Raw genomic sequence first — 20,772 nt, 5'->3', positions numbered from 1 at the left:
CCTTAAAGGGAAAATACTTGACTTGTTCCCTTGTCAAGCCATATAAAACTGACTACGCACCTTCTTTACATTTTTTGTCCCCATATTTTTTTCTTGCTGTCATAAACCAATACATTTCCTTTAAAAAGCATATACATAATTAGTTATTCTTTCATTTAACAGAACCTTTGAAAATGCCTGGTGTCTATGAAGTCTTGTTTTACAATGAAACCGAAGATAGCCCAGGGGTGATGCTGTGGAGGTACCCAGAACCTCGGGTGCTCACCCTCGTACGGATAACCCCTGTGCCCTTCAACACCACGGAGGACCCAGATATCAGCACGGCAGACCTCGGCGACATGCTCCGGGTATGTAGTGACTGTATATTTTAAAGTAAAAAGATGATGGAAAGTGCTAGTTAGGTACTAAGAAAAATGTTTGCACATACCTATTTTTTTCATCCAAAGTATAGGAGATAAATACACACATGTGTATACACACACCAAAAAAAATATTTTAAAATAAGGGAATAATGTAATTCAGATTCATAGTACATGGCAATTTTGAGAGTTATCCATTTTACTCTTAGTCCTGTTGAAGGTAGGTTACATGGTCTCTATACAAACAGGTGTCATTCAGTTCACTACACATTTTTTGAGTACCTACCATGTGCTCACAACTCGGCATTTCTAAAACTGCCCTATGAAATAAAATATGTCCACACAAAGTCAGAATGGCTGATTAAGTTTTCATTTTATTTCCAGAGCTGAGAATGATCTTGGGGCCTGAGCTAGGTGATAGGAAAATAATCTAACCAGTGGTAATGTTCTGCATGGTCTTGTGAGATTGTTATTTGCCAGTTCCCTGAGTTTAATATAAATGTCATTGTGTATGTCACTATGTTATCATTCGACTTACTAATATTCTACAAATTTGAATTCCTCCTAAAATTTGTTTTTATTTTGGTCTTCTACCTATTACTAGATTACACAACCACTCATCCAAGCCTAGGAATCATTCCTGATTGCTCTCTTTCCCTATCTCCTGATATTTAACTCATCAACAAGTCCTACTACTTTCACCTTCAAAAGAGGTTTCTGTTCCGTATATTTATCTCTGTTTTTATGGTACAACTTAAGGCCTGGCTAGTTCTGTTCCCTACTACAGTAACTTCCTAATTGGTCACTATGATTCCATTCTTGACTTCCTGTAATGCATTTTCCAAACAACTGCTAAAGTGATCTTTTAAAAATGTAAATCTGGTCACATCACTTTCCTAAGTTACGACATTGTGCTGACTTGTTCTGATACTTTGAACATAATTCACATATCTTGCTATGGATTACGAAGACCTATATGATCCGTGCCCCTCCACCTTTCTGACTGCATCTCAGTCTCCTCATCTCATACGAGCTCCAGCCCCCAGGCCTCCTTTTTCTCCTGGATCCTACCACTCCAGAGTCATTTTCCTTGTTTTGCTCCCCATGCTTGTCAATCAGGAACCCGCCCAACTGTCATAATCTGGCCAGCCTGCTTTATTCTGTGTTACATTACCTTGTTTTACTTTCCTCATAGAACTTTTTACTATTCACACTTATCCTGTACATTTATTTGCTTATTTGCTTATGGTCTTTCTGTCTCTACTGTTAGGAAATAACCCTCTTTTCATTTAGTTTTATTTAGAAAATTAAAGTTATTGGTGTAATATTGATCAATAAGAGCACACAGGTTTTAGGTAGACATTTCTATAGCATTTGAACTGCTGATTATGTTATGTTCCCATCACCCAAAGTCAGGTCATTTTCCGTCACCACATATTTTTCTTCTTTACACCCCTCCCCACCAGCCCCCAGCCCCAACTTTCTCCCCCTGGTAACCACTTCACTTTTATCTATGTCTATGAGTCTCAATTTTATATCCCACCTCTGTGTGAAATCATAGTTCTTAGCTTTTTCTGATTTACTTATTTCACTCAGTATAATGTTCTCAGGTCCATCCATGTTGTCATAAATGGCAATATGTCATCATTTCTTATGGCTGAGTAGAATTCCATTGTATATATGTACCAAATCTTCTTTATCCAACCCTCTATCACAGGACACTTTGGTTGTTTCCATGTCTTGGCCACAGTGAATAGTGCTGCGATGAACATGAGAGTACATGTGTCTTTGCGTACCAGTGTTGTTAAGTGTTTGGGGGTATATACCTAGTAGGGGGATTGCTGGGTCATATCATAGCTCTATTCTTAATTTTTTGAGGAACCATCATACTTAACCTTCTTTTATGTCTTGATTACTTATCTCCAGCCTCTGATAACATAGAGATATTTACCAGTTTCTTTTAATGACTGCTGTATACTTAATAAATTAGAGTAATAATAAAAATCAGAGAAATTTAAAATACATATTAGCATAGGTATTTTTATTTAATTCTATTTAAAATTCCTGATTATAATACATGTAGTCAGATGTATACCTTCTGAATTGATGATGAGAATTATTAAGTAACACTACTTTTGATTTTTAAATCCTCAAGATATATTTTCCCCATCTATGTCATATTTATGATTATCTTCTCTACCAGCATTCTTGGACATTTTTTGCTAAAGAAATAGCAATATCTTTGAATTCTACTGTCTTAATTAGACTTGCCTAAATGCAGAACATCTGTGGTATTTCCAATCAAAATGAAAATACTTATATATCAAAGTTTCAGCATCATGTAAGTTCTTCTCTCTGATTTTGGAGATCAGATTTACAGCTAAATGTTAATATACTTATTAATATAAATCTGATAACTATTAGTGATAGTATTATGCCAGGTGTAAAAAATAGGACATTTAAGGTAGCAAGTACATTCACTAATGACAAGGACTTCACCCCTTTACTGCTGTTGGAGAGGGAGAAGATCGTAGTGGTTAAGAGAATGAACTATAGCCTGAACACCTGGGTTCAAGTTTTGGCTCTGTCACTAGCAATCTGTGTCACCTTAGACAAGTAATTTAATCTCTCAGCTATGGGTTTTTTGTTTTGCCTTTTTTAATCTATAAAATGAAGCTTTTATAGTGTAATTATAGCCATTAATTTTGTTAAACACATAAAACAATTCCTCACACACAGCAAGTGCTATGTAAGTATGAGGACTGCCACTGCTACTATGCCAAGTATTATCCAAACCCTTGTGATGAAGTGGAAGCACAGGCTAGACCAGGAGGACCTGGTGTCTGAATCCCTGGAGTAGCCCGGGAGATTGGGGTAGCCCAGAAGCCTAGACAGCGGGCCTGGAAGGTTTCAGCAAGCAAAGAGCTGGTATCAGAGAGGTCCTGCTACACTTTATATCTTGTGGGAGAGATAGGAACTGAGACGTGAGCAGAGTTCAAAGACAGGATACTGGCCTAAGAACAAGACAGGGTTGTACCTGCTGTAAGTAGAAAGGAAGAGCTTGATTCCAGTGGTGAGAAGGAATCAGCAACGGGGTGGATGAACAGAACTGGACAGGCAGAAGGCACCATGTGCTGAGCTCCCAGTCCAATCCTTGTACAGCAGGTCCCTCAATAGCATTTTGTTATAACATTAATGAGATGCTGTAGGACATTAACTCTTTTTTTTGTTTGTTTGTTTGTTTGTTTTGTTTTGTTTTTTTTATTTTTCTGAAGCTGGAAATGGGGAGAGACAGTCAGACAGACTCCCGCATGCACCCGACCGGGATCCACCCGGCACGCCCACCAGGGGCGAGGCTCTGCCTACAAGGGGGCGATGCTCTGCCCCTCCGGAGCGTCGCTTTGCCGCGACCAGAGCCACTCTAGCGCCTGGGGCAGAGGCCAAGGAGCCATCCCCAGCGCCTGGGCCATCTTTGCTCCAATGGAGCCTTGGCTGCAGAAAGGGAAGAGAGAGACAGAGAGGAAGGAGGGGTAGGGGGTGGAAAAGCAGATGGGCACTTCTCCTATGTGCCCTGGCCGGGAATCGAACCCCGGTCCCCCGCACACCAGGCCGACGCTCTACCGCTGAGCCAACCGGCCAGGGCCGACATTAACTCTTGTTCATGTCAATTAGTCTGTGGTAACATTGGTTTCATTACACATTGGCCACAGTTCCGAGAACCTATCAACAATGTTAAGCAAGAATTTACTATATATCCCTGACTAGCACCAGAATTTTTCCCAGTGATTTAGGGAGATCCTCAACTGGAAACAACTCTTTGGGTTTCAATCATAGAACCATAAAAACTATTTTATGTCCTTGGAACTTCTGTTCAGAATAGAAATTAGATTGCATGAATGCCAAGTTTGATTCGTTAGGACAGTTTTTCCTCGAGCACTTCCCTGGGCTTGCTCCTGGGGACTCAGGGACAGGAAGACAGTGTCCACACATCAGAAGCTCTCAGCGTAGCAGCAAAGTTTCTCTGGTCATTTGGGGTAGGACAGCCTCCCCAGTTTCAGCTTTCAAGGAAAACTCTGTTGTCAGAATCACCCTGGTACAGTATATGGTGATGTCCCAGCCTGTACCAGAGGCACACATGAAGTACTGAACCGCTGATCCTGTGGGGCACTTATGAAAAGAAGGTCCTTTATCATAATAGCGTCGTGCAGATAACGTAGACATTAAAGTCCCAGCTGCTGACTTCTGTTCCCCTCCCCTTTTTATTTTACTAACTCAGTGACCTTAGTGACCTCTTTGAGCCTTAATTTCCTCAACTGAATAGTGGAGTTAATGTTATTTACCTTTCAGAGTTGTCATGAGAATTAAATGAAATATTATAGTTAAAACGAATACATGTGTTATACATAATGAGTTCCTTCCTTCCCCTCCTCCTACACAAGCAAATGCCTGGACCGCTAAAAGAGCCTCCTAAATGGAATTCTAGCCTTCTATGTCTTTCCCTTCCAAATTATCCTAGTAAGTTCTTAATGTGTAGACGGACTGAATCCCGTTCCTGAGAAAAACCTTCAGTAATTCTTTCATCTGCTCGCCTGACTGTGAGGCCCCTCCACCATTTCCCAGACCGCACCCAGCTTTGCCCTGCCCTCCCTCACACGCGATGTATGCTGGAGCACAGCCGGCCTGGTCAGCATTCCCCAAAGTGGCCTGTGGCATCCACTTCCACCCCACTCTTTCCTCATTTGAATCTCTCCTTTTCTGCTGAAATCCTACCCACACTTCCAAACAGCTCACATGCCACCTGTCTCATCTGGCCTTCCCTGGACACCAGCTCCAAACATTACACCATCTCCCTCAAAACTCCTCCAACACTTCATGGAGCACAACTTTTATGCTGTTTCTCACCTTATTCTTCACATTTTAACTGTGTGCCAGTATCTTGTCTTCCTCCTAGATTGTAGGTTTCCATAGAAACTGTTCATATCTAATTTGTCATTATGTCCTTTATAGTATACACTGTAGTGGAGGTGCTCAGTTAACACACTGAATGGATGACTGAATGCATGAATGTCATGTTCCTATTTTGTATTATTCAAAAGTATTACATTGTCCTTATGTTATAGGGGCTACTGAATGAGTTTTGGTTTTATTAACTGAATTATGTCAGGATGCATTGTGCTATGCTTCAGTGGCATTATCTACCATAAACACACAGTCTAATGTTATTACATTACACAGGCTCTTGGTAACATCATTGAATATTCTGCCTAGACAGAAGCTAGTTTTTAAATACGGAGATAAGTTAATCGCCTTGGTTTTAGACCTAAAAACAATTGAATTTGGACAATATTTTCCCTCAGGACCATTTAGTTCATAAAAAACTGACCTGATAGAGTTCACTTGTTTAGACCCTCATATTTGTGTATATATCTTTCTCTGATTGATGATGGAATTTATAAACAGACTCCCCACATGCTTTTATGGAATTTATTTTGCAGTGGTAATGAGAAATATGTAAAAACATGTCTGTAATATTAAATCAAACTAACCATAGGTTCTGACTGAACACCCTGAAATGATTGTTCACAGGCAGCAAAAAGAGCTTATTTTACGATTGTTTTATAATTTTGTTGTGTTAAATTTTAAGTGTTTGTAGTATATTTAGGATCTGTAAGGTAGAGTACTGCCATCAACCTAGAAATAATGTTTTGTGATTTAAATGAGCTTAAAAATAAGCAACTTCTGATACTATATCTGGCATATACTAAGTTTTGCTTTCTTCTCATCCTATATGAACACTTCCTACTAAGGCTTCCATTCTGGAAGTACTCATTTCCGCGGATTGTAAGCTTTTAGTCCATCTGGGGTGGAATTGGTAATGGACATTTTAATTCTCACCCAGATCTGTCACAGTGCTTGTTCTTATTTCTGAATACTGTATTATTCTTATTTTCATGTTTGTTTTAATTTACATGTTGCACTAAATTTTTAGATATCTTCAATTTGGTATGTGACAATAGGCCAAACTAAATACCTTTCCTTCAAGGATCATGCGTGTATAAAGCCTTGAGCATTACAATTCAAGACGAACCCTGAATAGGGGACCACTGAAGCAGTTTCAATAGATGACAGTTAAAGAAGGAAAATGGAGGATGAGTTTAGCACTGATAACATACTTTATGGATTAAAAGGAAAAATGAGCTAAATTCAGGAATTTCTATAATCAAGAAATTTCTAAGGTGTACATAAGATTCCTGGTGTTCAAGTCAGATAAAAAAATGAAACCAAACATTTAAATAATTTAAGGGAAAATTAACATAGGTTCACATCTGTATCTTCAGAAAATATGACTATAAATTAACAAATGAGACAAACACATCTCTCTTATTTTTACTTCCACTTCACAGCATTTCTCATTAACAAATAATTATTGACTATCTTTTCAATATCAGTGTATGGGCAGTATATGGACAATGTGGGCATAAAGAGATGGAAGGTCTCTCCCCACTCTTCATAAGATTTGTAATATAATTGAAAAGAGAAGGCATATGCAAGCTCATAAGACAGAATAGCTAATATATAGTAAGGTAAGCCAATACATTTATATAGGGGGAATCATGTAATTTGGGAGATTCTGACATCTGAAGAGTAAATTTAATTAATCAGGGGAAAAAAGAATAGGTTTATTACTAAAGCTGTTTGATTTCATAGCATCTTTTCAGCTAAGGTATTTTTACGCTTCAGAAGTTGGTGCAGAATTCTTACATGAAAAGAATCATGACTGAAGTCCTTAAAGGATATCTTCACAAGGATAACGGGAAGAAAAGAGAAAAGCAAACTATGTCATTTGTTTATTTCTGGTGGAGAAAGAGAGCAGGAAGCCAAAGAAATCCATGTACTTGTGCCCAATTCACTTTTTGTTTATCCAGCTCAAAAGTTAGAGAAATTAGTTTTTTAACGTTACACTAATATGATTATAAAAATCACATTGGAAAAATAATGAACAAAAAATGTGTATGCTTGGCAACCCGGGGAATCTGAATGGTTGAGCTCTGTGTCACCTCTGCTCTGATATGTTCTGACCCTCGTCCTGCATCACACCCAGCGCTGTGCTGAGTGAGTGCTCACACAGCCTCCTTGCATCTTACTTTATCCTGTGAGATGGGCCTTAGCTCCATTGCCTAATGGGGAAACTGAGGCCAAGAGAAGTCAACTGGTCTTGAATCATAAAACTTAAAGTCGGGGAGTCAGAATTGCTTCTTTAGAGTCTTTCAGACTCCAAATCCTGTGCTCTTCATCCACTCTGTAAAACATTGGGGCCATAATATTGTAGATAATATATGTGGATGATAGTAAGTTACTTTGTTGAGAAATGTGGAAAGAAGGAAAATAAAACTATCCTTTTACTTCAAACCATTAAATCATGCAACAGTGAACCAGACCAAAGATCTACAATATAACCTTACGTAAAAGGACTTCCAGGCATACAAGATGCACTGGGGATATCTCAGGGAAGACTGTTTCCGTCAGGAGGAGAACTGGTCGGTTCTAGAAGCTTAGGAGTTCCAGGAAGCATTTGTTGGCAAAAACCCTCCTTGCAGCATCCAAAGAAATGGTACCCCAGTGTCTGGTTTACCTGGTAGATAAATCCCCTTTATGGAGATGAATATAGCATCTGTCAAATCTGTGTGTCTAACATTCAAATCATTTAACCACCCGAACAACCTTCTAATAGTTTGGCTCCCAATGTGATCTGTCTCTGTAAGAAAGTATCGTACACTCCTCATCAGTATCCAGGCTCCTTGGCAGTTAAACATCTCATGGTAAATTAATAACTTGGCATCTGGTTTAGATATCAGTCTCTTGTGAACTTGGTTGCATGACTCAGCATTCCTAAGTCTATTCAGCGCTAGAACACCATGAAAATTTTCTGAGACTTCAAGGTCAGTGGCCAGATATTGAATCATGGTGAATCCATCATGCTAAGTACCATCTTGTGAATACCTGACTTCCCAGCATGCTGGCCTTTCCCAAGTGACATTTTTACTGTGCCTTGTGTCACAGACCTTTCCAAACAAAATTTTATTCTCACTACCTTGAAGAGTTGTGAGTAGAGATAATGCACAGGAAGCCCCTGATATAGTGCCTTGCATGGTTAAAGCTCAGTCAGTGATTGATATGACACTCGGTAAATGGTAGCTGCCATCATTACCATCATTGTCATCATCCTGTCAGTTGATCAGAGAACCTGCATCCTACTGTTTAGATGAAGAAAGCCCTGTTTCTGAGAAAGTTGTTTTTTGTGTTTATAGCTTAATAACTGTTAAGAATGCCGACTGTATATGTGATTAATGGGCTGCTTTCGCTGACTGAGAACAGCTATTGTAAGAGGCACCACCTTCTCACAGCTGCATGGTCAGGTGCCTTCCAGGTAGGATGGCAGCCACAGTCCTCCAGGTTGTAGGTAGCAGGAACCCCACTGAGGCTGACGCTGGCTTAGCAAAAACTAGAGGGGCCTAATGTCAGGAAACACTGGGAGCCCTGGACTCCCAAGTGCAGCTGGGCCTCTAAGATGGGGCCAGGAATGGAGGATAGAACCCAGGGCAATATTTACTCACTGTCACTTTTCTCTGCTTCTCTCCCCCTAATTGCTTTAGTCTTCCTTTTTAATAGACTAGTTCCCTCCTCTCCCACTTCTCGGGCCACCTGGAGTCTCCTCACAGCTCCCAGAACTGCCCGAGTCACCTTTACAAGTCCAGCCTGCGGTCACTTCCACTTCCCTGATTGAGCTAGTTTTGGTGTCAAGAGCTCTTAGCCCATTCAGCTATGGCCGTGGGGGCCACATTCACCAACATGGCTGTGTATTAGGGCTCATTGTGAGCTTTATAGATACCCCAGAGGGATCCATTTTATATCATCTCTCTTTTACTGCTCTTAGCTTTCACCCTGTCTAGCTTGGCCAAATTCATGGTCAGTACTGGCCTCACACTCTGAGCTGCTTCTCGCCAGTCCAATGGACTGTGAAGGTCTGCACCGTGTACTCTGCTCTCCCAAGAGGGAAGCCTTTTATATATAGTCTGTGGTTCTCTAGAAGAATTGCCACTAGCAGAGGGTCTCTAGACAGATAGCCTCAAAAATGTTGACACGTTTTTGCTATGGTTTTTCCAGCTTCTCCCTTTGCAGATATCTGGCCAAGCTGTTTCTTACTGCACATCAAAGGTTATCTGCATCTGGAGAAAAGTCTTACATCACTTTTTAAGTCTTCCCATTGTCCTCCCCAGCATCCTCCCAAAATATAGATTAGACAAGCTGTAAGTGTGTCTCACTGACACACACGAAATATTTTCTTATCCCCAAGATACTTAAAACCAGTACTTTTTTTTAATCTGTGCTTTCTTTTTAATACAAAGACAGTGAAACACACAAGCAACTTCCCAGATTCTAGAAATACTCCCAGTTCTAATGATGTATGAGAACCCTACATAAAATAATTTCTGTTTTTGAATGAAGTTTATAATGTATGATGCTTAATATCTGTAGCTTAGTGGTGATTTAATTGTGTTTAGTTTCCTAATAACATTTTATCTCACACACTTATCCACAGACTAAACTGAAGCTTCCTTAAACCTTATAGTTGTGTGGATTTTACTCTATTTCATAATTTCATGGGAGAATGTTCCAAGTCAGACAGTAATACTCAATATTACCCAATAAATTAAAAACTAGACTTTTGCTGCTTTAAACTTGACTTTACAAGCTTCCTGTAATTCTAAAGCACACAGACCTGATAGGCAAGGTTATGATTTTAGCACATGGTCACACTAGAGAAAAGGAACCCTTCTGGGAGATACTTGCAATCTAATATGATTTGCCTCTTCCATACATGCTTAGAAAGAACAAAAGGAAGTGTTCTTGGGTGTTTCTTTTCAGCTGTGTTGGCCAGTTCACTTAGAGCGCACATATGTTCACAGAATCCTGAGCCTTTTTATTTTATAAGCACCTCCTCCCCACTGGCAGCTGTACTGATGTGTCCTAGACGGTTTAGCTCCTATCCATCATCTTTAGGAGGGCTGCTCAAAGCCAGAGGAGATTCATTCTTGTTGAAATGCAGAAAAGACAAAGAAGTCTTGGGGGATTTGGGGGAAGTAAGAGGCAGAGCCAGACTCTTAGGAAATAAAGGAAAGGAAACAGTTGTGTGTACCCAGTGGACATAATAATGAATGATTTTGAGTTATGGGTAACAGTGCTGGATCGACTACTAAGTGTTTTGCATCCAGAAGTCATTGCCTCCTTTTTTGGACAGTGATGGGGAACCTGAAATAAAGTATTCCCAGAATACACTTTTATTCATTCTGTCTCCGTAGTGTTGTGATAGCATGAAAAAGGAATCTGGGTATATATCGAAAAGAGCTCCACCTGAGAATTTTGAAGTTAGCTCAGTAAATATAGACTAAAGGGCCTGGGCTAGGGCCAGGAGAGATACAGAAGTGGATAGAGCTCTAGTTCCACCTCAGACACCTAGAGTCTTTCAGGGGGGATAACAAGTGCACAAAATAAAGCAATACAAACTGAAGCATCATTAAAGACACACCAAATATGTGTCTCTAAACAAAAGTCTGTTTCCGACTGTAAATATCAGGGAAAGTCTTCTTCTGGTTTGGTCAGAACACATTGTCAAGCTTTTTCCATTTCATAGAAGGAAAGAAGCAGGCACAAAATTTATTGAGCACCTAGTATGTACCAGGTACCAAACGTGTCCTTTTATTTGATGTCTTTTTTATGCTTATTCTAAACCTGTATAATAGGTACTGTGGTCTCTACTACACACTAAAGCAGTTTAGGTTCTGAGAAGTTATAAAATTTTCCCAAGAGCACAAAATAAGTGAGGAGGTAAAACCAGTGTTCAAACCTAGTTTTGTATGAATCCATAATTTTTCTTCTATCTTGTGCTACCTCGGACTACTTTCAGTTATTGAGTTTATAATTCCAGTTGATAGGTATTGGAGAACCACTGGCAGTCCAGGACTAAGTAATGTCATCTGATAGGCTGGTAGGATGTGGAATAGAAGTAAGAAGAAACCAAAAACGAGGTCTGTTGGCCTGTTATAGGTCTCAGAGAGGAGACGACAGGGGCTGCAGAGCTGGGCGTGGGGCTCGTCGTGGGTATGGAGGAAACGAAAGGAACGCAGGAGATTGTGGAGAAACAATCTGCACTGTTGGCAACATGGTAATTTAATTAGAGGGAGTAAGAGAAGTCACAGAGGGCTGCTACATTTAAGCTCCATGAGATATATAAAACAATTAACAAAATTATGGAAGTAAGGAGTCCTTCTTCTGCTAGGCACTATTCACCTTGCTACACTGGTACAAATTAATATCTACGTCTCAAATCAACTCTGCAGAAGCGAGTGTTTTTCTCCCCTTGTTACAGATGAGGAAGCTGAGGATCTAAAGAGTTAAATGAATTGCCATGGGCCTTTTCTCCTTGAAAAGTACATCAACACACATAAGGTTCAACATACAATTTCAAGAAGTTTATAGATTCCTGTAAACTATGTTTGAATCTTTGAGGGAAATTGCAACAACATAGGAGACACTGCCAGAGCTTCCGAGCTTGTGTCAGTTAGGGTTCGGCTGAGCTCTCAGAGACACAACGCACAAAACTAATGGTAGCTTGAACAACACAGAAGTTTCTTCTCCTGTCACACCTGAGAACAGATGAAGGCAGACATATCATCTAGGACCATGAGAGTCTATAAAGTCTTGAGAGCCCTGCCCATACTCGCTTCCTGCTGCTCTGCTGTCCCCGGCACTTGCTTCTTCGAACTTCATGGCTTCCTGCCACAGAAAGAGCAAGACCACACCTCCTTCCTTCAAGGATATTTCTTAGAACCTACACCCCTGTGCACTGTGCTGCCAACATCCCGGACTCCAGAATTGTGCTACGTGGCTACCCTGCTTCAAGGGAAAGTTGGGACTGACTTGAAGAAGGGAAGGAGACCACTAGCAGTCCCTGCCGGCATCACAGCTGTGACCCTCCAGGATCCAGGCCCCGAGGACCCAGTCCAGTTTCCTCTGTGCTCGCCAGCCCTGTGGCCTGCCTCTGCTTCTTGCCTTCTTGTGAAATTCATCATTTAGTCTGTGATGCAGTAAGAAATATCCTTTCCTAATTCCTTGGAAACTAGGTCTGCTGAAGCAGAAGTCCTAGTGAAAACTTAAGTGAATGAGACTTCTGAAATATAAATAAATAATAAATAAATAGTTTAAAATGCTAGTGTTCCTTGCCCTTCAAAAAAGTGAGAGGTGGAGAAGGAATCTGTCAATTAGAGGTGCTTTTAAAGTAAATGGAAAACATTTGCAAACTGGAAGAATACTGAAGTCATTTTTGTCCTGTCACTTTATTTGGTGGTGGAAATTTTATTAGCCTATTTCTCTTTTCCAGTTGAATACTTTTGCATTAAAGGGGGTGGAGAGCACTTCTTTCTGGAAATGAAGAACTATGCTTAGCCATCAATGTTTTATGTTTGCTGCTCAGTATTAAAAACGTTTGGGGTATAAAAGAAAGAAAGGATAGTAAATATGAGTTAATGCTCTATAATAATCTTTTTTATGAATTATTCTCTCTCAAATAGAAAGGACATTCCCCCTAGGAATAGAAGTATTTTCCCCTATTACAGTCACAGTAACTCCATTATTCATAAAGTATAAGTTATTTCTTAAAATCTACATTGTTGAAGAGCAAACAGAAGGAGAAAAACGAAGTACAGAGAGGCACTACAACCCATTTGTTAGGAGCATAGGTTCTGGAAGTAGTCATCTATAAATTAGTCCTAATAATAGTTCATCCTTCTTTGGGTTGTTCGGTGAAATAATTGATTGCTACATGTTAACAAACAAACAACAACAACAAAAATTATTGTTTAGCACATAGTTAATGCTTTGTAAATGTTAACATAATTACTTTTCTTTACAGGCTTACCACCTCTAGTGCCAATTTGCCTCTTGTTCCGCACTAGATTTTGAGTGTTGGAGAAAAACTGAGCTTTGATTACAAACTACACAATTTTTTAAATTTTTATTTCTTGATTTTAGAGAGGTGAAGTAGTGGTGGAGTTAGAGAGAGAGATCAATTAGTTCCACTTATCTATGTATTTATTTGTTAATTCTTGTATGTGCCCTCACCGGGGATCGAACCTGCAACCTTGGTATATCAGAACAATGCTCCAACCCACTGAGCTACCTGGCCAGGGCAAATCTACAAATTCTTTATCCCTTTACCCATCTTTTTCATAAAGATATTGGTCTGAAAAGTTCATTTATGTCATATATTTTTAAGTATGCATGGCTTCCAATTTTTTAATTGAACTTCTAGTTAGAAAAAAAGCAAAATTTGAGAGCCTTATGTATTTTATAGCAGCATCTTCAGATGCTACATCAAAATCAAAGTTAAGAATCTATAGAGATGTTCCCAGAAACCCTATTTATTCTTGTTGATCAATCTCATCCCATTAATTTTAATTTCAAAATAAAAATTTTTTTAAATAAAATAAATTTTTAAAAAAGAATCCTGGGCCCTGGCAGGTTGGCTCAGTGGTAGAGCATTGCCCAGTGTGTAGATGTCCTGGTTTTGATTCCCAGTCAGGGCACACAGTAGAAACAACCATCTGTTTCTCCACCCCATTCCCTCTCTCTTTTCTCACTCTATCTCTTCCTCTCCCACAGCCATGGCTCTGTTGGAGCAAGTTGGCCCCGGGCACTGAGAATGGCCCTATGGCCTCTGCCTCAGGCACTAAGAAGAGCTCAGTTGCTGAGCAACAGAGCAATGCCCTAGATGGGCAGAGCATCACTCCCTACTGGGCTTGCTGGGTGGATACTGGTCAGGGCACATGCGGAAGTCAGTGTTTCTGCCTCCCTGCTTCTCACTTAAGGGAAAAAAATAAAAAAGAATCTTGGTTTTCTTATGCTATTAGCATATTTTAGCAGCTTTATTAAAATAAAATTTACATACCACACAATTCATTAATTTAAAAGATGAGATATAATGGTTCTTTGTGTATTCAGATAGTTGTGCAATGTAACTGCAATCAATTTCAGAACATTTTTATCATCTCAGAAAGAAATCTGTGTTTTACTGTCACCCTCCAGCGCCCCCATCCCCCACCCTTAAGCAACCACTTATTTATTTCATGCCTTTATACATTTACCTATGTATTCTGAACATTTCATATGAATGGAATCATATGGTTTGTGGTACTGTGACTGTCTTCTTTCATTAAGCATAAGGTTTTCACAGTTCACCCATGTTGTATCATGGATCAGTATTTTATTTTATTTTATTTTATTTTATTTTATTTTATTTATTTTTGTTGCCAAATAATACTTTATTGTGTGGATACACCACATTTTACTTACTTACCAGTAATCAGTTATCAAACATTTGGGTGTTAGCACTTTTTAAATTCTTATCCACTTTACTTAGTCTTTGTTTTGTACTATAGACTTGAGGGGAAGGACCAAAAGGTGATGAGTAGGATTAATATTTACAAGGTATTCTTATAAGCATTATCTCAAAAAGCTTACAGTCCAAGCTTAGTGGAACCAATACATACGTGTCTATCATACCGCATTATACAATAAATGTTCATGAAAGTGCACAGAACAAAGTTAATATAGTAGAGCTGAGCTTGAAAAGTAGGCTTGAAGCCAGATAGTGAAAGATTTTTTAATGCTATGCTGAGATATTTGGGCTTTATTTCATAAGCACTTTATTCTGTGATGGTAGTCATCTATGCTATCAAGTTGAGCAACAGCCATGACTGATGCAGAGAGAAAGATGAATTAGAGGCTATTATAGATCAGCTGCCTGGAGACCTGTTCAAGAGCAATTACTCAGCAATAAAGAAAATGACAGATAGGGGAAGAGGAAGTGAGTGTGAGAGAGAGAGATTTGGATATAGAATAAACATATTTCAATCCCTGAGTATGGACAATAATAGGAGGGGAAAATTAAATAACTCTGTGGGTCTAGCTAGGTGACTGAATGGATGGAGCACCATTAATGGGGACTGGAAATGGTAGGATAAAAATGGATTGTGGAATAAGCTCCGTACTGAACACTTTCAATCCAAGGTTTTAGAGGAATAATCATGATGGAATACCTTCTAACAATTCAGAAAAGGGTCAGAGTTAGTTAAGAAATAGTTTTGGGGAGTCATCCTTATAGAAGTAAAAATTGAAGCTATGTAAGTAAAATAGTCACACTCAGAGAAAGTGGAATGCTCTAAGATAAGAGAACAGAGAATACAACCATGAGAAATCTCACTATGTCTAGTAAATAAGAGATTTGAAATTGTGGTGGATATAATAGTGCTCCCCCAATTCATTTCCACTCAGAACCTCAGAAAGTGACTTTCTTTGGAAGTAGAATCTTTGCAGCTATAATTAAGTTACAAATAGGTAAGACTAGATTAGGGTGGGCCATCATCCAGTGACTAGTGTCTTTGTAAGAGGGGAGATATTTGAACAGAGACCAAGATACACAGAGAAGAGACCACATGAATTCAGAGGCAGATATTGAAATGATACAGCTGCACACCAAGGAAAGCCAAGGATTGCCAGGAGCCACCAGAAGCTGGGAGAGACAAGGAAGGGTTCTTCTTTAGACCCTTCCGAGGAGCATTGCTGCACCTTGATTTTGGACTTCTAGTCTCTACAACTGTGAGAGAATAAATTTCTGTTGTTTTAAGCTACCAAGTAGATGACATTTCAGTATGGAAGTGCTAGGAAACTAATACAGAAATCAATGAAGGAGTGGTCAGACAGAAAGGTTAGGAGACTAGCGTCAGCAAACTCAGGCATAGTGTAAACTTCAGGAAGCTGGGGAAATTCAGCAGTATCATGACAGTAGACTATCTTGTGGACTGAGAAAAAAAGCTGAACTTGACATCCTTGAAGTCACGGTTGACTTGGAGAGAAGTCTACTCACCAGGGCCCCATGGGAAAGCCATTCCTATACAAGAGCCCATCTCTTTGGATTCTGCGCTTGGATCACATTTGGCATAATTATTTGACAGTAGCTCTAAATTGTAAATTTCGTGAGAATGGGGGCCATAGCCTTTACTCATCAATGTTTCCCTGTCATCTAGAGACTAAAACATAATAGTTGCTCATAAGTGTTTGTGAAAGGAATTAAATAAAGTATGGAGAGAAGTTAGGAATTAGAAAAGAAGTTATTAATTTAGTTTCTCTCAATTCTATGTAAGAGGTTATTAGTAGGAGGGCTTATAAATAGAGAGTTGAGTGATAAGATTTATTCCTTAGGAATAGAAGAAACTAGAGGTACGGTGTCAATTTTTAAAAAATTGTCATGGGATGACAAAGACAAGGTCTACATATACTGTTGCCTGTTAGCCAACAAGCCTTGATAAATGGTAGTATGCAAAAAACAAAACAAAACAAAAATCCTTGGAAAAAGACCTGTCATATAAGGATTGATAGACTTAATTTTATAACTTTTTTTTTGCTATCAGTTTTTGATTAATTTTTTAAGTTTCCAGGGATTACATTCATCAACAAGATTATATAGATTTATTTCTTCATGATAATGATCCATGTATTACACTGTGTGCTCACCACCCAAAGTCAAATCTTTTCTTGTTTAGTGCCAGCCATTATGCTAAGAGCTTTATATGGTTATCACAATAATCATTATATAATTATCACAGCACTAGAAAAACTGTTGTTATTTACATTTTACCTCTGAGGAAACTAAGGCTCAGAGAGGTTAGATAACTTTCCCAAGGGTATAACATTTACAAAGAGCCAAAAGACAGGCTCCTTTCTCGGGCATTCTTAACTACAGGGGTGGATATTTGTAGGTTGATAAAAAATGTCTATTTCATGTTGAATTTGCGGTACTTCAGGACATCCTACTGAAGATATCCTTCATGAAACATTTTCTCATGTGATCAGTATTTCTTACAATTTATCTCACCATGGGTATGGTACAAAGCAGCAGCCTTCTCCAAACATAATCATTTTTTGAGATTGCCTCTTTATTTTTCCATCCAAATTTTATATTCTACTCTATAATGCACTTTTATTACCTTTACTATTATAAAGCAGTTTTTTATCTATCTTATTACCTATACTATTAGTTGATGGGAGAGAGCCTCTTGCATTTTATAAAACTGATCTAAACCGAAGTATGTGCAGGGAGTTTTCTCTTAGTATCACAATGTTTTGAAAGCCTAGACTTCACATAAATAACTGCAGATGGCAGCCATTTTTTCATTCTTTATCAGCCACATTGTGATGAATCACTGAGTGGAGATGCTTAGAATGCTGCCAAAGCAGCTAAATGGTATGTGGGTTTTAGGTTCCTGGTGGAAGGAATTTTGATAAGTGTATTTTTGTGAACAGTTCTCTTGTATCATATATTGAACTGCGATTGGTGCTTATTCAATGTGCAAAACAGGAGACAGCCTCTTTCAAACTATCCCAAGGAAATGATATTCATCAAAGGGCATTTGTTGTGAAGAGAAATGGCTGATGTGGTTGTTTTTTACTTTCTCTGTCTTGCTATTGTGTAAGCCAAACTAAGATTCTCAAAGAGCACATTTTCACCCCAACCAGCTTTTTTTTTTTTTTTTTTTTTTTTTGTATTTTTCTGAAGCTGGAAACGGGGAGAGACAGGCAGACAGACTCCCGCATGCGCCCGACCGGATCCACCCGGCACGCCCACAGGGGCGATGCTCTGCCCACCAGGGGGCGATGCTCTGCCCCTCCGGGGGCGTCGCTCTGCCGCGACCAGAGCCACTCTAGCGCCTGGGGCAGAGGCCAAGGAGCCATCTCCAGCGCCCAGGCCATCTTTGCTCCAATGGAGGGGAAGAGAGAGACAGAGAGGAAGGGGGGGGGTGGAGAAGCAAATGGGCGCTTCTCCTATGTGCCCTGGCCGGGAATCGAACCCGGGTCCCCCGCACGCCAGGCTGATGCTCTACCGCTGAGCCAACCGGCCAGGGCCCCAACCAGCTTTCTTGACACAGCTCTCAAACTTCATTTTACTGCAGTGATCTTGAAATGTAGATAAAGTGCATTCACAGTTTTATCTTACATTTGTTGATTGAAAAAAATTTAGCCTTAGAAAAATATTTACTTTATAAGCCAACTTTGAACCATATTTTAAAACTAAACAGTGATTGGCCCTGGCTTGTTGCCTCAGTGGATAGAGCATCATACCTGCGCACCAAGGTAATGGATTCCATCCCCAGGGAGGCACATATGAGAAGCAACCTATGAGTGCGCCACTAAATGGAGCAACTAAGGGAAATGAGTTGGTGCTTCTCTCTCTCTCCCCCTTCCCATCCACCCACTCCCCGGATCGATGGAAAAAAATTTTTAAACAGTGATTTCATTAATCTTACCCATATTTTTACCTGTTATTGTAACATCTTTTTTTTTTTACCACAAGGAAAGTTGAATTTCAAACATTGATCAGTATCTTTTCCTCTTTAGCTCAGTAATGGTACATCTGTGTTAAACAGTAAGATTTTAAAGTTGCTTCCTATTTCATTAAAAATTTACCTGAAAAGATGAATACTGAAATGACATTATTTTTTATCTTTTTAAAAGTATTCTATTAAACACTAAGAAAATTTAGAGGTAAATTTTAATGTAAGGTTCTCTGAGTGACTGTTGTAGTGTATTTTAGTATATTCAAATGAGAAAATGGTCTTGAAGAGTCACCTCTCAGTCATTCAACCCATTGTAGACTGGGCTCCTTCTAGACAAACAAGCTTCACTTTTTCCCAGGCAGTACCTTGCTCTCTTTAAAATGTATAAACTATGTTGAACATCTTCACTAGTTATTTACAATCAAATATAAAATAGACCTTCATAAATACCATCATATTAATATTGTCAACATAGACCAATAAAATAGCCAAATCATTAATGTGGGAGTTGTCACCTGGTGGTAAGGTAAAGAACCGGTGTCTGTAAGCAACTAGTGAAGTGCCTGTATATACTGTGGGTACACTAAAATACATCGTTTGATAGGGTCTGTTGGTGATGGTACATCTTTATTGATGTATGATTCACATATAACATTATGTTTGTTTCAGGTATACAGCATAGTGATTCAGTATTTCTATGTATTTCAAAATGATCACCATAATTTAAGCCTGATTAGCATGTATCACCCTATATAATTACAATAAAATTTTTGTGCGATAAAACTTTTTAGATCTACTCTCTTAGCAACTTTCATTATGTAGTACAGTATTGTTAAATTACAATCAGCCTGCTGTACATTATCCATATGACTTATTTAGTATATTACTGGAAGTTTGGACCTCTTGACCACCCTTATCCATTTTGCTCATCCCTACTGCCCACCTTTGGCAACTACCAATCTGTTCTCTGTGACTATGAACCTGCATGAGGGGGCCAGTTGTTTTGTTTCGATTTTTGTTTTTAGATTCTACATGTAATTGAGATCAAAGGGTATTTGCCTTTCTATGTCTGACTTATTTCAGTTAGCATAATGCTCCCACGGTCCATCCAAGGTGTTGCAAATGTGAAGATTTTATTATTCTTTTATGACTGAATAATATTCCATTGTTTGTTTGTCTCTGTGTGTGTGTCACTTTTTTCTTTATCCATTCGTCTATCAATAGACACTTAAGTTGTTTCCATATCTTGGTTATTGTAAATAATGTTCCAGTGAACATTTCAAGTTAACGTTTTCATTTTCTTTGGATAAATGCCCAGAAGTGGAATTGCGAGGACATATAGCAGTTCTATTTTTAAAATTTTGAGGAACCTCCATACTGTTTTCCATAGCGGCTGAACCAATTTACACTCCCACTAACAGTACACAAGAGTCCCCTTTTTCTCCACAGCCTCACCAACACTTGTCATTTCATGTCTTTTTGATGCTAGCCATTCTAACAGATATAAGGTGATATCTTCTTATGGTTTTGATTTGCATTTCTCTGATGACTGGTGATGTTGAGCATCTTTCATATGCCTGATGTCTTCTTTGGAAAAATATCTACTCAGATCATCTGATCACTTACTTGGCTTTTTATATATATGATATATAAAGTTGAATGAGGTTTTTTTATATATTTTGGAAATTAACCCCTGATCAGATATATGTATAATTTGCCAATATTTTCTGCCATTATGGCACTTTTTTTAGTTATCTTTTTTTCTTTCTTTTTTTTGATGCAGTATAAATTTGGCCTTTTCTAAGTTATGTACATGGTTTCATCAGAATTATTTCCTTATATGAGCTCTACCTTTTAAAATGATTCTTAAACTGATTTTGAAGAAAGCTTCAAATTTTTTTAATTTCTTGGCTGAAATGCTTATTATATTATTCCTAACAAAGACTTTTATCATTTGATTAATT

At 38.8% G+C, this 20,772-nt stretch overlaps 1 protein-coding gene across 4 annotated transcripts in view; it reads left to right on the top strand.

Moving 5' to 3' along the window:
* VPS13B (vacuolar protein sorting 13 homolog B) overlaps positions 1 to 20,772 on the top strand; it is an 890,836-nt gene that overhangs the window by 730,869 nt on the left and 139,195 nt on the right. For all 4 annotated transcript variants that reach the window (XM_066265974.1, XM_066265971.1, XM_066265975.1 and 1 more), the window contains exon 39: positions 163 to 347. In XM_066265974.1, coding sequence (XP_066122071.1) covers positions 163 to 347 — 185 coding nt within the window. The remainder of the gene's footprint in view (positions 1 to 162; positions 348 to 20,772) is intronic.

The sequence above is a fragment of the Saccopteryx bilineata genome, chromosome 3 (assembly GCF_036850765.1).
Source record: "Saccopteryx bilineata isolate mSacBil1 chromosome 3, mSacBil1_pri_phased_curated, whole genome shotgun sequence".
NCBI classification, from domain to species: Eukaryota; Metazoa; Chordata; class Mammalia; order Chiroptera; family Emballonuridae; genus Saccopteryx; species Saccopteryx bilineata.
The sequence above is the reverse complement of the archived record's forward strand: the minus strand, read 5'-3'. Positions and strand labels throughout refer to the sequence as shown.